The 16,709-nt window shown below is 32.5% G+C and overlaps 1 protein-coding gene across 23 annotated transcripts in view; it reads left to right on the top strand.

The window, feature by feature from the left end:
- The window catches only part of LOC125062189 (coiled-coil domain-containing protein AGAP005037), a 48,750-nt gene extending 32,387 nt beyond the window's left edge, over positions 1-16,363 (top strand). For 9 of the 23 annotated variants that reach the window (XM_047667902.1, XM_047667901.1, XM_047667923.1 and 6 more), the window contains 16 exons: positions 132-264; positions 376-489; positions 1,260-1,401; positions 1,532-1,627; positions 1,787-1,953; positions 2,111-2,167; positions 3,240-3,329; positions 3,895-3,957; positions 4,153-4,313; positions 4,450-4,569; positions 5,088-5,200; positions 5,751-5,892; positions 6,717-6,817; positions 6,896-6,916; positions 7,460-7,601; positions 11,368-16,363. In XM_047667902.1, the coding sequence (XP_047523858.1) occupies positions 132-264; positions 376-489; positions 1,260-1,401; positions 1,532-1,627; positions 1,787-1,953; positions 2,111-2,167; positions 3,240-3,329; positions 3,895-3,957; positions 4,153-4,313; positions 4,450-4,569; positions 5,088-5,200; positions 5,751-5,892; positions 6,717-6,817; positions 6,896-6,916; positions 7,460-7,601; positions 11,368-12,084 (2,379 nt within the window). In that variant the 3' untranslated portion in view covers positions 12,085-16,363. The other 14 variants (XR_007119205.1, XM_047667912.1, XM_047667904.1 and 11 more) reach the window with 14 other exon arrangements.
- Positions 16,364-16,709: the final 346 nt, after the last annotated feature.

Raw genomic sequence — 16,709 nt, 5'->3', positions numbered from 1 at the left:
GACGTTTATGACTTGAACAACCAAATACGGATTATAGCTTGAACATCATTGATGATGACCGATTTTGAAATCGGTCCACGGACGATACGAACCGTTTTGTTAAACCGTAGGTAACTAAAACTCATTTTTAGACGAAGCCCCCAGCATACTACATGGGTCCGGCGGCGCCTAGCACTTTACCAAGAGGGGGCACAGTACTTCGTGCTTTCTCACCGGCAGCACCGCCAGTTCCAGCTGATCGTGGGAAGACCATTCCTCCAGCAGGTGATAAATTGTTCTAGCGTCCACGCTTGTCTATATTCATCCATTCATATTTTGGTTAAACCATGATAAGCTCTGAAGTTTGGCATTGGGTACACCGCAGTGTGTGTGTAGGTCCACCGGTCAAGCCAGTTCGCTCCTACGTTCCAGGCACTGGCTCTGAGAGGTGTTTTCCATTCTCCGCCAGTGATTGCCCCCGGGGTACAGATCAACTTTACACAATCCCTGGTAAAACCCACTTCGCCCTGTGAACGCATTACTTTCGCTTTAGAGAAATATTTGCTTGTTGCTTAATTTAGAATCCTTCTTATTATATGTATCTGCGGTATGAGTGTTTCTATATGTATATAATATTTCTTCAATAATATTAGTTTAAGAGAGTTATCAGTAGCAGGGATAAAAATTACTCTTGCAGTAATTTTAGATGTAAAGGTAATTTCTTTTAATAAATCGATGAAATATTGCTATAGTTACACAAGTACAATTTACTAAATATTTCCAACTCCATTATTTTATCTGCGGTTGCGACTTAGTTTTCTACCATACGGAAAAACTCAACAATATTATGACTTCCGATTTTGTGCGTCAGGTTTTTCAACTAGAATATACGCTTATAGTAGGTATACTTATTTAGATGCGTAGTATAAAACTTTTATATTCATTTTTCGCTAAACTGACGATAGTCTATAATATTAATACGATTGAGTTAATTATACAATATTACTTTTGCTTATACCATACTACCGAATAACATCGGCCAATTTTTTTTAGCGGTGCAAAATTTTTGTTGGTTAAACTATACTCTGGTGTAGTAATTCTTATAAAAGAACACACATTGTGTAGAGTTTATAATAACGGAGACAATTTCAAAATAACTTGAGTGGTATTTTATTAATCTGAACTATTTCTTCCTTAACAACTGCTTCAACTTTTTGATTCACTTGAAGTCTTCCTGAATCAGAGAAATATTTCCTAAAATAAATCCTTTTTGTATTTAGCAGCACACTCAAGCGAGGGTTACATGTCATCCCCTGAACGCAGTTCCGCTAGAATACCTTACGAAGATCCATACTATACGCAGTTCTTGGGTCCAGCGGGCTCAAGACCTGGAATCAATCCTATTATCGACGAGGAGTCAAGGTGGTTTACAATAACCTTATTAATTTCATTCAAAATGTGTTTACGTTAAGGATATCAGTTTTAAGTCAATCTAGCTTTCAAACTAAACTTTTAACCGTCAGATATTTTGAGATTTTTTTAAATATTTCAGTGATGGTGTTGTTATTGATGACTCGTACCAAATGTATGGCGTTAATGCTATCACAACCGCGCCACGTCCAATGCCGAGGCCCCCTTACGACGCCAGGTAAAACCGAATTGCGAAAATAAAATGGTGAAATGATGTTAATTTGGTGAAACATGAAAATGCTGCGCGTTATTGTGGCCACAATAATTAATAAGCCTTGCGAACAATAACTTATCCTTAAATACTAGCAGTAAAAGTAATTTTCCATAAAATAAATAGGTTGGGTCCACCCGTTGATGATATGCAACGTCTAAGAGTAGAAAAAATGGAAAGACAACTCGCAAATCTTACTGGACTAGTCCAAAAAGCTCTTCAGGTACCTGGAAGCACACCACCACCCGCGGTGGCTCCTAGGCAAGAATTTCATCCGCCACGTGCTAATCAAGGTGAGTTCCAGATTTCCCTTCAATACATATAACGCTAGTTTATCATTTGTTAAGAAAAATCTATATCAATTTATTTATTTGAAATACTAACGTGTATATGAATTCGGCTAATGAAGGCCATATAGAGTTAATATGGATTGCGTTTTCCTGCACTCAGATGCCGGACATTTTGCCAGCACCGAGAGACCTCCCAAATTGGGGAGGGACAGATTTCGTAAGTTATTGAATGCGGATTGGATCTGTGATGGTGTATTGCTAATGTTGTGTTTATACACTGGATAAATGTTATCTAATTGAAATCTCAATGAGTTTCAGGCTTACCGCAAAAATCTATTCAATTTCATGTAATATGAAACGCACAAGAAAATTGGCCCTTTCTAATGCACGAACATTAGTGAGAAAAACTTCCTGTTTGCAAATTACAACATTCGCAATGCATTTTAATGAATCCGCACATTATCACGCCAAACAAACGCTTGCTTGTTCGATCGTGTGATTTTGTTTCCTTACTATCATCTTATCATACATTTGTATTGGGCATATTTAAATCCCCATAAATTAATTGATATGATCTTGATGCAATCGTTCTCATTAAATGTAGTTTACAAATCATTGATTGTGCAACAGTTGCTGTATAGTTCAAGTAAGATTTAGAATATTGCGTACGTTAATTCGACGTATAATATTATGTAACTTAAAATATACTATGAAGGATAAATGTACCGTATAGTACCATAGTAGTTATATATTAAAATATGTGCAGCATTATATTCAGTGATATTATGCAAAAATATTATGTTCTTGTAGTCAGGCTTTTGTTGAAATGAGGCAGTCATGTTTAGTATGTATGGTTGGTGCATATCAGAAAAGAATTGCTATTTTTTTTATTTTAAAATTAAATTAATGTTGATTGATATATTGAGAGACAATGAGTATAACTATTGTTGCATGCAGATTATAACGTAATGTAATCTATCCTTCTGGTGATAATATTCAACAAACTGTATAAGTCATTAATTAAAATGTTCATTTTTTATATTTTGAATATAACTTGTTTCATTGTTAGTGAAAATCCCTATACATGTGCACTTATATTATCTTTCAATTTCCGAAACATCCCTCACTATATCTTGCGTTTCTACATACACCAACGGAACTTCGCTTCTACTATGATCACTTTTCCCAATAGACTGTCATATATGTAGTTCGAGTCTGTCAAAATAACTACTTTTGGTGTTAACAAACTGATTATATCCAAGTATTCACCAAATACGAAACACTTTCAGAGAAATCTGTGTCGTTCGAGAAATCGGTATCATTCAGCGATGATCCTCCAGACATGAATTCACCGAAACAGCATTCTCCTCAGCATGCAGGTAAATATTTAAATAAATAAAAATATGAATCTGAGTTAGGGTAAAGATTTGTCTGTCCTTGTGTTGTTTATTTTTCAGAATATGGGTAGTATTCGTATGTTTCGTCTATTCACTTCCATACCACGGTCAATTCTTTTCTATTTCGTGTATATGAAAGCTTTACTCGTTATGTAATTTCTCTACTTTATAAAAGAAATGAAAGATTCTAAATCATTTTTACAATTCACTTTTCTAGCGTGTTTGTTAAAGGCGAAAACTTCTTCATATTCTTGTTTAAAAATCACGACTTCCTGAATGTATTGAATGTGTTTTCTCTGAAACAAACCAAATGAAAAGTGAAAATAAACTACTGAAATAGCGCTGTGAAACTATTGAATAATTAAGACACATCGACAGTTTATTAACAAATAAATTTATGAACGAATATTTGTGGCATAATCAACATCAAATATTTTCCATAGTTAGAATGAAGAACCAGTATGCCCTCTTTCGTAGTTAATATCATAAACCATATTCATAATTCTTATATTTGATTTCTTTCCGCTTACTTCTTTGCCATAACAAGCTGATACAAAACCAACAAAACCGGCAATCAAGTCATCCACATTGCCGAGGACATCATCACAAGGTAACTGCAAATATCATCACTTATTTACATTTCATACTTCAAAGAACTTTTTAATTATGTAGAATTATAAACAATTTTCAATACTAATCATGCTTCTTACCGAGGTATCCTCATCACTATTGTAAAGTAGCCCTAAGCTTAAATCGGACTTTTTTGTCAAAACATATATTGTAATTCTAATGGTTGCTATTGCAGAACGCGATCGACATAAGCCAGCACCACCACCTAAACCAGCTGGGCTTGTTAGTCAGCCGTTGGCATTAGTTCCTCAAAAGACCTATACGGTCACCGTAACACCGGACTTCTTTAGCGAGCTCCATCATCTACAAAAACAGAGCCGAGATCTCAGAATAGAGGTATGATGCTACACTAAACATACATGCAGTACACTGAACACAATGTAACACTGCGCAGCGAAATTTTCAATACATTTGCGAATTTTAATCCCAACTTTTTTATGTATGAAGTAAAGCCTACACCTACAATTCACAGACTCGTAACCTACGTCGTACCACATTATCTCACGCGATGCAGATGAGACAAATGATGGCTGATACTATAGTGAAAATTGGTACACTCGCTGCAAGGTTTTGTGAGGAAGACCCGGAATCTGTAAGTTTTAAACCAGTATTTATTAAATTTTAATGGAAACACACAGAAATAACAATTATCTTAAATGACACAAATATAGTATAAACAGTTTTAATAGAATACATATGTAAAATGGTTAGCTATGTTCAATTATGATCGTATCGTATACAAACAAATAGACAGATGTTGACGTTTTGTTAGGTTTTATTTAAATACTAAACATATAAACTATTTTAAAGGCAATTTTTTACTTTTTAATAAGAGTTATATTAAATAATAGAACGGAAGATATTTTAATTAAATAACTAGAAATAATTACTATCACAAATTCATCAGTCACGTTGAAACCAACCATCCGATTACGTACCCATTTCCGTATTCACGTTGTATTTTATAAATAATGCTTTAATAAAAACTTCGTCACTTTCTTGAATAATTGAGGGTCGATTTTAGTATCCTATTTAACATTTGTGTATGAATTCTCGTTACTGATCTCTTACAAAGTTAAGTAATTGCTAAAATTCATATTTTCTCTACAGCAATTAACGCGAGAGGAAGAAATTTACCGTCAAGACATGCTTTTGTTAGAAAATGACTTATATGAATTAGAAGCAACCGTAGAGCGGCTTCGCGGACAGGCTGCTAATAGATTGTGAGTATTTTTAGCCTTTTTTTAACATTAATTTAACCTTAAATAGCAAATAAATGTTAGACCTAATCAAAGAGAATTGAGAATTGCAAATAATAATACAAAAATATATTACGACTAAAAAATACCTATTATTCAAAGCATATTTGTGTTGACTCTGCTGAAACGCAAAATAATAATGTATTAAAATAGTTTTTTGTATTATACATAAAATCTCAGTTATTAAACCGAAGAGCAGGCTGCTACTTCGGACAAAGATTTAGTCTAGCTATTCAAAGGGGGAACGCTGCCAGTATCTTCGGAACCTTGCCTAAAGGGACTCCTTTTAATAATATATTTTAGTTTTTATATTTTTAGGTTAGTTATTGTTCTTTTTTTTTGTATTTATAAGCTAGGTTTAATTATCTTCTTGTTCTGTCATGTAAATAAGTAGCTTGTATTAAATTTCTACCTATTCTCTTATCTTTATTAAACATATATAACAATATTTTAGAGTAATATATTTTTATCATTATAAGAAAATCTTGAAGTAATAAGTCCTTCGACATTACAGGGAAACTCGAGTCAACATGGCGGACATTGAACGCATTGCAATGGTTCTATCGAAGAGTAGCAAAACTGTCGCTGACTGGAAGTTGAAGTTTCCCGTTCTTCAGGAAACAATGAAGGTGAAACTAGCAGCTGAAATGGAAAAGGTATGTTTAAATTTTACCAGTTTAATAATAACTCATATGTTCCAATCTTTTTTATAAAACAGGGGGCAAACGGGCAGGAGGTTTACCTGGTGCAAAGCGATAAGCCCATAGACACTTCACTGCCATAAGGCTCGCTAGTGCATTGCCAGCCATGTATATTTATGTTACTGATATACGCATATTGATGTTTATGATTGGATGTAAATCTTTATATATATAATTCTTCTGTGAGTGTGTATGTCACTGAACTTCTCTCAAACGACTGGACCGATTTTGATGAAATTTTTTGTGTGTGTTCAAGGGGATCTGGGAATGGTTTAGATTCACAAATCAGCCCGCCAGATGGCGCTGTCGTCGGTACTTTCATACTTTGCTTTACTAATTGCTTGAAATATCATACAGGACAACGTCTGTCGCGTCCACTAGTTACTGTATATACGCCAGCAGTATTCAGCCAATATATTCTTAAGCAACATTTGATTTAATGATGCGTAATATATTTAATTCCCTGTATATAATATAATACGTTTTCTCGTTTAAGTGAGTGTTTAAATTGAAAGTGTGTATCTTTCACGGCTTTTACTGACTACAGCGCCACCTATCGGCTCAAGCACAATAGTTAACAACTTTCCAAATTAGGATAGTCTATAGTACAGGTTCACCTATAAGTTTTACTTAAACATTAAGTAAAATATACGAGATAGTCTTCCGGATAACCACAAGATGGCGGTGTAAGATTTCATCACGCAGACATATTTATTTCATATTTAACTTGTAGTACAGTATAAATACAGGTTATGCAGCACGTAATTATTTAATTCTAGGTGGTGCGTAAAGAGAAGATGCTAGAAGAAGAACCAGAGCGGTTAGAGTTGGCATTGCGTCGGTGTAAGAAACTAACTGGGACTCTTGTTACTTTAAAAAGGTATATTTCAGAATTGTATATACTATTTGCCTTAGTTTTTATTCATTTCATTCATTCAGGGTTCATTTTCAATATTAGCCAGCTAGCAGCTAATACAAGGTCAGCGCCATCTAGAATTTTAATATACAATATACATATAACCCGTTTTCTATACTCGTAGCATAGTTAGGCATTTTGAGTTATGTAATTTATTTATTTAACCAACAGCTTATGAAAAATAAACATCCAAATGTAAAATATGGAACAAATTGCCATGAATTGTATCTTAGTAAAAAATTTAATGATTAAAACGTTCACCTGTATCCTATTTAAGGGAGCGTTCAAGTATTACGTAACTAAGATTATTGATCCCCCCCCCCAATGTAACTCGCCGTAACGTTTTTCAGTACGCAAGTATAGTAAAACGTTTCGTGACCACCTAGTGACTCTTTAGTTACTATTATATTATAATAACGCGTAATTTAATCCCCGCCCCGCATCGTACCGTTTTACAAAAGGACAAAAAAACGTTACGTAATACTTGAACGCTCCCTTAATGAGTTATATATATTATTTTTTTATTAATTTTATGTATGAAGTCGGGCATTAGAGAATAATTTCTCATAGTTTCAAGTTAATTTTTTAATAATAAACAATTCATAGATTGGCATGTGTACAAGAACAACGTCTACCAATGAGCGATGGACGTGTTTCACCAACTTCCTCTCAAAGTTCTACCACCGCTGGACCATCTTCTGAGGAATATCACTCTGAATCAACTTGCCACGTCTCACAGGCTAACAAGGTATCATTATTTCATATATACTACTAATTCATTAATTAGGAAATTTTATTATATTATATCTATACTCTATTCCAATAGCCTACGCCTAATATGCAATATTTGAATATTTTAAATAATTTATTCTTGTATAATTCAAGCTAAACAAACCAATATGTTCATAACCGTGCATTATCTAAATATAAAATATGCATTCAAGTGTAAAGAAAAGCGTTAACACCTGTCTTATTTGCTACATTAAAAAACTGTTAAAATATGTGTCTCAGATGTAAATTGTTTTTTCTTTGTCCCATCACTTGGAATGGAGTATAGTACCAATATTTTAATATTCCTATACGATCAGTACTCTCTGCTAGGTCAGTTCTCTTGGTTCGTGATGTGTACCAAAGATTCGCTTAACAATTGCAGGTTTGCCAAAAGTTTAAAATTTGCATTTTTTCCGACACTTCCACTATTTTGCGGAATGACTACTAGATATTTTTTGTTTGCTTCCTCACTCAATCCTAGAGGCTTTTGGCAAAAACTCTGCCATACTTTATTTTAATTTTTCACATTACACGTCACCTTTTTTTATCATTTTCTCATCTACTCATGCATACTATTTAATCCTGTACGATAGAAGTGTAGTCCTTAGAGGTAGATTCTTATTTTTCTTTCATTTACTATATATAGTTTAAGAATCCTTAACTTTTTATATCCGCTATCACCCTTTGTGAATGTTCTTTAAATTTTCTTCTTGTGTATTCTGGATGATAAATTGCCCACAAAATTGTTAGTGTTAAGAAATGTTGTTCTAATGAAATTGGCATATGTAAGAATTCTAATCTTTTTATACAATATGTACGTCACACTCTGTATTTGATAAAGAAAACCTTCCTTTTTAACTAATTGGTGTGTATAATTTTGAAACATGCATGTTATAATTCTTGCTCATACGAATGTACATCCGACCCCTTTTAATTTTAAAAGGCACCGCCCGGTAACTGGCTTTTTCTCACAATCCTTACCGACCAAGATAATGTAAATAAATCTAACCTTGTGGCATTTTTATGTAATCAAGCCTGCGGAGTTTTGAACAAGTCGAAAAATCAGAGTGTGATTAGTACAGCAAACAGAATATATAAGATATTCTTTTGCACTTACCCTGCAACCAATGCACTTCCAACATTGTACTTTTGCCCTCGCTTAAGGAAAATAATGCCAATTTTAATACGTTTATTTTATAATTTAAGTGAATGATTAACGCTAGCGGACAAATGCGTCTGGATTTGTTCATTAATTTATATTAGTAATTAACATGTTATAGTTTTAGGTATTTATCTTCGCAAGATTATATTGTAATATTGTAAGTGAAACCTTTAAATAATTTAAAAGTCGAGTTGTATTCTGCTCTCTTTCTTTACTTCGGGATAACTTGTATGAATCAAGACTTTAAACAATTATGTAGCAACAAAAAAGTTGAAAATTGCCATACAATTTGTCCCTCGCGTATACTTAGTGCTTGTTGAGCAGTTAGGTAAATATTGAATTGAAATATTGTTATTTGCGTCCCCACGATGATGAATTTATGTTGTAATCGTATTGTTTAATGATGAATTTCAACGTCTTTTTTCCGTATCCCGTCAGTACGCGTGGAGACAGAGCCAATACTTCAGAGAAGCTATAGTTATTAACGAGTAATTAAGCTCACTAATTTATATACATTATTTATTATTCATTTACTGTGTTTCGAATATTTATTTGTATAGTTTTATCACGTTCGTCTTTTACTTTAAGTTTTTGTATCATCTATTTGGGTGATTTGACACATTCGTTTCTTCATGAAGGCATGACGCACAAAAGCTTTAGCGATATTGTAAGATATTTCGCTGTATCGTGATTAAATTTATAGACGTTTTACATATTTTTTTCCAGTTCAGACACTATTGAAAAGTCAATCGGTACGCATGCTAACAGAAATTATTTTTTTCTAAACAATATGTCCATGCTGCTTGTGAGGCTTATTGCAATCTAAATGTGGTGATTCAATTTCTTAAATACTATTTAATTAATTTACACGTTTGGACCATGTTTAAATTGCTCATTTAAAGTGTCTTAGCTTGAGCAGTCGCTTTCATAATCTTATTAAAGATAACTTTCAGCTTAATAATATTTAATATTATTCATATTCTTCCTAAACAAAATATATTTTTAATATCACTCAGTTCACGAAATTCCACATAATATTGTTGTATGTTCCAATAATTTACTCAATTTAAATTGTAATCAAATACAGGTATTATGTGGATGCCAATTATAGCTGAAAGTTAAATTCCGTTTTATTTTATATTCTTACCAAATTCTTTATGACGAGACATTAATGTGATCGCTAACTTTGTATTTATATTATATTTATTGTTAACGCATGATTTACTAGTTTCGTAGTGAGAAATCATGTACTCTCTCACACAAACAAAAATCAATTTAATTATACAATAGCCAGCAGCGTTGGTACCTAGTGCTTAGAATATATATTAAATTTTAGATTAACCTAGTCTACTTATATCCGGAAATGCAGAACTACACTGTTATACGGAAACATATATATGCCACATGTTTTACTATAAAATTTTAATATAATATAATCACAGTACAAACACTAGCCATAAACATTGAGTTGAGTGTATTTTATAAAGCTTCGTAATATACTGTAGTTTAAATATGTAGATTTATAAGCCCCAATACATTTAAAACATATCACTGTTCAACCAACACGGCATGACACTAGTATTCGCTTAATAGATTGCATCTTGGCGTTTTTGTTTTTGTTGCAGCACGTTGTCGATACCAGAAGCAGCTCACATTATCTTGGAAACTAACTCTATACCTAACTTCCAAAAATATTCGTTCCCCGTCCAGTTCCCATTTTTAACGGTTGATATCCCTGTAATAATTGCACGTAATTATTACGATAGCTAGTGTCAGCACATAATTCCTGTATTCCCTCTTTTTAAATTTATTTATCGTTATACAATTGTTTCCCTTCCTGAACCTCAAAATATGAAATATGAAATTAATTCCCGCATCCGGATCACAGGTAATATAATTGACATTACAAGTTATTAACTCGATTAAAGTAGTTACAAGCTTACATATTGTATTGTTTCACTATATTTAATATCACTAATACAGCTTTCAGAGTAGTCGTAGGTTTTAATATTCATCCACAGTTATTTTACCACCAACACGTTTAAAATTTTGACTAATGGCAAAATCGTCACAATTGTTAAGAGTGAAATCTCTTTTATAATTAATGCATTGCTACTTTTTATCACAACAATAATAAAATATTTCCGTATTGTTATTTCTTCTTAAATAATTTCTACACCCGTTTCCGAAATATTACCACCATGTCGTCCTCCAATCTTAGGTTAGATTATTTGTTTTTTTTTGTGCCGTAGAAGAAAATTTAAACATTCTATGTAATTATTCTTTTAAGTATTCTTCTACGGTGTTACGGCAATCGCCTCGTTTTTATACGTTTTATTTTCTCTTTGAATGATTGTGGTGGCCATTAAGACTAGCTATATAAATATTGTGAATACTGATTGTTCTTAATGGATTTTTCTATTACTGTATGGTTGTTACTAAATGTTTCTGTCAATGTTTATATGTTAGCTGAACATGGTTTCTTTTCTCAATTAAAAATATTATTAAGGAGAAGAGAAATCATGTTTTTGTGTGCGTTAATGAATAAATCATTGAACTAAAGTAGCATGGACTGGTATAGGCAGCCGGCGGCGGGCGAGTGTGTACGTCCCGGGGAACAACGGACGTGCGGCCAGAGAACGCCCTCGATGCGCTACTAGACGAGCTGCAGACGTTTGCCAAACCCGCAGAGCGGAGCGGCAGAGGCGACGGGCCTCTCAGAAGGCTGCATTCGTATCCCAGCGGAAGCGACACGGACGCCTCGCCGCCTGTTCGTGCCCGCGGGCAGCATCCTCCCAAGCCACCAGTTCCCGAGAGACATCCAGAGTTGCTCGCAATGGCTGCGCGCCGAGCCCCGCCGCCCCCACCGCCCCGCACCACATCCCGCTCGCCCCTCGCTTCGCCCACTTCGCCCCCCTCGCCACCCTGCACTGACATGACCGAACAAAACGACACAAACGCCCAAGCGCGTCAGTCTCTTCTCGAACAACGGCACCAAGAACTACTCAAAAAACAAAAGGCTCTCCAAGAACAATACGCCCGCTTGCAAATGATACAACGTAGCGGACCCACGTTGCCTATTACTGCCCATCCAGACTTAAAGAAGACTGGTAGTGAATCCAATTTACTTACCAAAATGAACTTCAATCTGGCCCCGGCTAGCATATCGGGCAGCATGACACACTTAGCTGGCGATAGTGAGAGGAAAAGAAGCAATAGTACCGAGACGCCTTCCTCACATGATAAATGCGACTCGATTGCCACCACAAACAAAGTATATGAGACTGACATTCTGTGACCGTGTAATTGTTGCGTTATATCAGTTTAAACTTTGTAGTTGTTTTATATAGTATTCGATACGTCACACAACACTTCCTTCGTATGTAAGAAATTGTAAGAACTGATCCTAATCTTCCACGACGTTGACCTTTCCTCTTCCTTGCTAGAACTCCATGTATACCTAGTTTAGTATTAGGAGTATTATTGTCTATGTATCTTTACCTTTACCTTTAGATAATTTCGATCCGCTATACAAACGACAAGGCAAGTTTTACTGGAACATGATTTAAATAAATTTTATAACAACAGTAACTTTTAAGGAACCCTAAAATTACGTAAACATAACGTGGCTGTTAATCGGTGTTTAATCCATAGTATAAGAATTATAAGTGATAGGTGAAATTTTACATCACAATATTTTCTTATTTATTTTCCAATATTTTATTATAATTGAGGTGATTCGTGGCTAATTAACGAAAGTAGTTTAATGTCTAACACGCTTTATATATCACTTTTAAATATAATTATCATAACTATGCACACTTTTGTAGGAACATCAGGCCTAAAACCAGTTATTTTGCAATATTCATAATTCCTTTTAAATTAAAAAGACTCATTCAAAATTTCAGCTATAAAATTTAATACGCCGTTGTATGCAAACGTTAATTTTACTGTTGTAGGGTTCTAAATAATAAGTACCGTTTTTGAAATACCACAATTAACACCCTAAAATGTTGTTGTTATATTCACCATATTGCCATAGACTAATGTGTTACTCAACTAAAACGGTCTTATTAGATTTTTGCGTTTAAATTAGTATTATCAAACTCATAGCGTCTCTCTCTCTATCTCTCTCTGTCAGATTTCATCACAGCGTAAAGAAAAATGACTATTTGAAACAGTGTAAGCAGACTGATTTAGTTTTTGAATACGAAGGAATTAGGACTTAATATAAATTCGGTTTTCATACATTTACTAATATGTAATAACTAACATATTTTACTAATATACATAAATATTTAGTCATCTTAGACGAAAATTTGCCTTTTCTAGTTTAATTTATAGTATTTAAAAAAATTTAAAGTGCCAGAATACACCGTTTTTATGCACTTAGAACTTGTTTATTCGTTGATTTTTTTATCAGTATTGATTTTAAATAATTAGTTTATATTTTTATTACTTAGGCATTGCTTCAGTATCTTACTTACATCGCATTAAATGCATATGTTTTTATGCGAGTTCCCATTTGAGACTGACTGTGCTTGCACAGTAGGTATGGGTTATTAACTTGCACATTGAAGTTTTATATACTTAAGTATTTTACAACGAAAATAATAAAGCCAAGAAAATAACTATTTAATATTTTTGACGGTAACTATTAACATGCAAAAATTTTAAAGAGTTTATTTTATAGTCGTTATATTTTATTTTGTCGAAATATTCTTTAACGAGCAGATTTGCAATCGACAATTAAAATTACTTAAATGTATGCAAGAGTGAAAATATAGGTGTGGCTTTTCGTAAAAGCCTCGAAAACGAGCTTTAAAGCTTACAAGATTGTCAATCAATTATAGTACATTGCTATATGATATTGTGTTGAATCCTATTATTACTAGAAAACAGGCATATTTTCAGTCCTCGCGACTTAACATACCAAAATGAACATTGCATTAATTATTTGGTTGAAGCTGAATTTTTCGTACTTTAAATATCTGTGATAAGTGAAAAGTTACCTAGGCAATGCATATGAATTGAACGATTAATTAAAAGCTATATACCTTTTACTTTAATTCTATATCGGAACCACACACAACGATGTATTTATTAACTTTTTGACAATGTACTCGCTGAATTCCGTCAATAATAATAAATAGTAATAAGTATTATTTTTTTCATTTATAAGCCAGCATTTATAGGGGTCTGAGGTGATATTGTATATTTAATTTTTAGCTCAAAATATCGCAGTAGTCTCGGAATAGGCTAGACATACGAAAAGGACGTAAGTTTGTATATATTATGTGTGAATATTCACGCTTATTGATCTTTTATATTGATTGATGCACTATAGCTGTAGATACAATTATGCAATATCTGTAAAGGAAAACCTCTTTTGAACTTCACCATACAAAGTGTAATCAGAACGCTTCCGAAAACGAAACCAAATGTTTATAGAGTTCGAAATAGTATTTAATGGCAAAAACATCCTGCAAACGTCTTAAATAGGAAGGTAATATTTTGTATTTATTCCTTAAGTAATAAGGTTTTATTGGTATTACTTTTCGGAAGTCTCTAATATAGAAATATGACTTGACATGCCTGTATGACTTCTAAAATTATGGATTCTTATAAGTTCGCTATTAAACTATTCGTTCTAGTTGTTACGAGTTGGTTATATAAGTTCGCATTTAAATATAACACATTCCACAGAGCCACTATACGAAACCTTCATATGAAAAGGGCAAAGTTAAAGGAGAATTCTTATTGTCTGTTTTGAATCTGTATACTAAAGTGTTCCAGTCGCTCGCCTCAGCATATTTTTACCATCATCTCAAACAACCCATATTATATAAAATTATCGAGCACAAACTTATCTTCACTTAGATTAAATAATTAGTGAAATTAATGAAACTAATTTGTATAATATTTGATTATAGACACATCGTTTAAAAATAATGTGTTCAATTTTTATCATATGTCTAGTTTACGATAAAGCTTTGAAAGCAACAGTCGGTGCTTTTATGTAAATAATTATTTCTGTAATTAAAATAATATTTGTTGTTTCGTTACGTTTTGGATTGTATTTTTTGCTTTGTTTTATAAAATTGTTTACCATTTTATGTTAAGTGCCTTCGATGGCTCTCGACGAGAAAGAGGGCATTTGGTGATAACTATGTTTATTTTATCTTTGTATATTTTTTGTATACATTCATTATGAAACGTAAAAAATGTATTTATTATTGACTTTCTTGTTAAAACGATTGAAATTATTTGAATATTTTAAACTATTTTGATTTGTACAACATTGTAATATGCTTATAGATAGATGTCTATCTGTTGTAAAATATACGATTGTGTTCCCTTTAAGTAGTAATGCACATTATTCACTTTATATTTAAGCTTAATATAATGAATTAACAACTACACCAAATTTGTGTCTTTTGTAATTTTCTTAGATACCTATTGAAATTCGTATTTAAACTGAACCGTGAGCACAGATTCCATTTAATTTAGATGAAAATTTAACTTGTAATCATAGTTATTTCTTTTTTTAACTTAAAGCGTATAAACACCTCTTTTTAAAGTAGTTGAATCCACATCTTCAAAACCTATATTAGCTAGTATGAAATAAAGTTCACAAACTAAAACTACACTTTGCTGTTGCAATTTAACTTGAATAATGATAAATAAATACCCGACTGTGAGTTTGATGTTAGCGCACTTTGGAATATTATTTTTGAGAGATTTTTAATCTTCAATGTAAAATATTTGAAGTTTACATATTATTTTTATAAATCGTATACCTACCTATTACATTTAGATTGTACAAAATATTATACGTCGTGAAATGTTTGGATAATGCGTTTTAAACATGATGTTTAGTTTACCCATTTTTACCACCGGTATGGAAAATATTGGCATTGCTAAGATTAGTAATTTTCGTAAAAAGGCTTATAATATTAGATTATGGGCCAATTGAATGAAAAATATCATTGAAATAATCTAAAATTAGCGCCGTAGTGGCCTGCATAATCTAAAATAATTTAAATAAAGATGTCTGAAGTAATATCATATCAAAATTTACGATTTTGTTATTTTACACTCCGACTTAGTAACTTTGTGCCAAGTTATGATATTAATATAACAAGTAGGTTATAGTTTTATTTACAAAATACATAGATATCTGCGTATTCTAATCTACTGTTTAACTAAGCCACCGTAACTATTATTGTTGATGTTTAAGATATTTTGATTAATTGTGCCACTGACGTAACAGGACAAAACGTTCAAAAGTCATATAATTTGGATTAAGTACTATAAATAAAAAATACCTAAATGCCAAAATTAAATAATTTTTTTGAGTAAATGAAAGATTCCCATTGAGGCACTTATTTACTTATCAAGGTACAGTATGAAATTGCGTTAGTTATACGTATTTAAAAATTCATTGTTTTATATGTTATAGCTGAGTGTTAATTTTCTTGTCTTATTCCGTTTGTAATATTTCATGTTTATAAATAGATTTACTAATAGCTTGAAATGTTTTAAAACGAAATTAATAAAAATAAATACACATCAAATGATTGTATTATTTTGTCATCTCCTTAAAAATACTAAGAATAAATCGTTTATTTGCAATGAAAGTGTGGTACATTCATGTTGATTATTTAAAAAAAAAAACACAAGCCTTAAAAAAATGGGCATGCAAATGTCATAATGCTATAATAATAAGAACAGTTAATAATTGTTATCAAAACTTGTGGTTTGAACTGGTGGTACTCTCTCACACTATAAAGGCACATTGCATTGCCTTTAAATATTTAATCATCTTCCCCTTGAAAGGATTACGTGGCAGTGATCACTCATGTGATAACTTCTGTTTAAATAGTTTGATAGCCATGGCGTAACAATATTTTAATTACATCG

The sequence above is a fragment of the Pieris napi genome, chromosome Z (genome assembly GCF_905475465.1).
Source record: "Pieris napi chromosome Z, ilPieNapi1.2, whole genome shotgun sequence".
Taxonomy (NCBI): domain Eukaryota; kingdom Metazoa; phylum Arthropoda; class Insecta; order Lepidoptera; family Pieridae; genus Pieris; species Pieris napi.
This window is presented reverse-complemented; position numbering and strand designations above follow the sequence as displayed.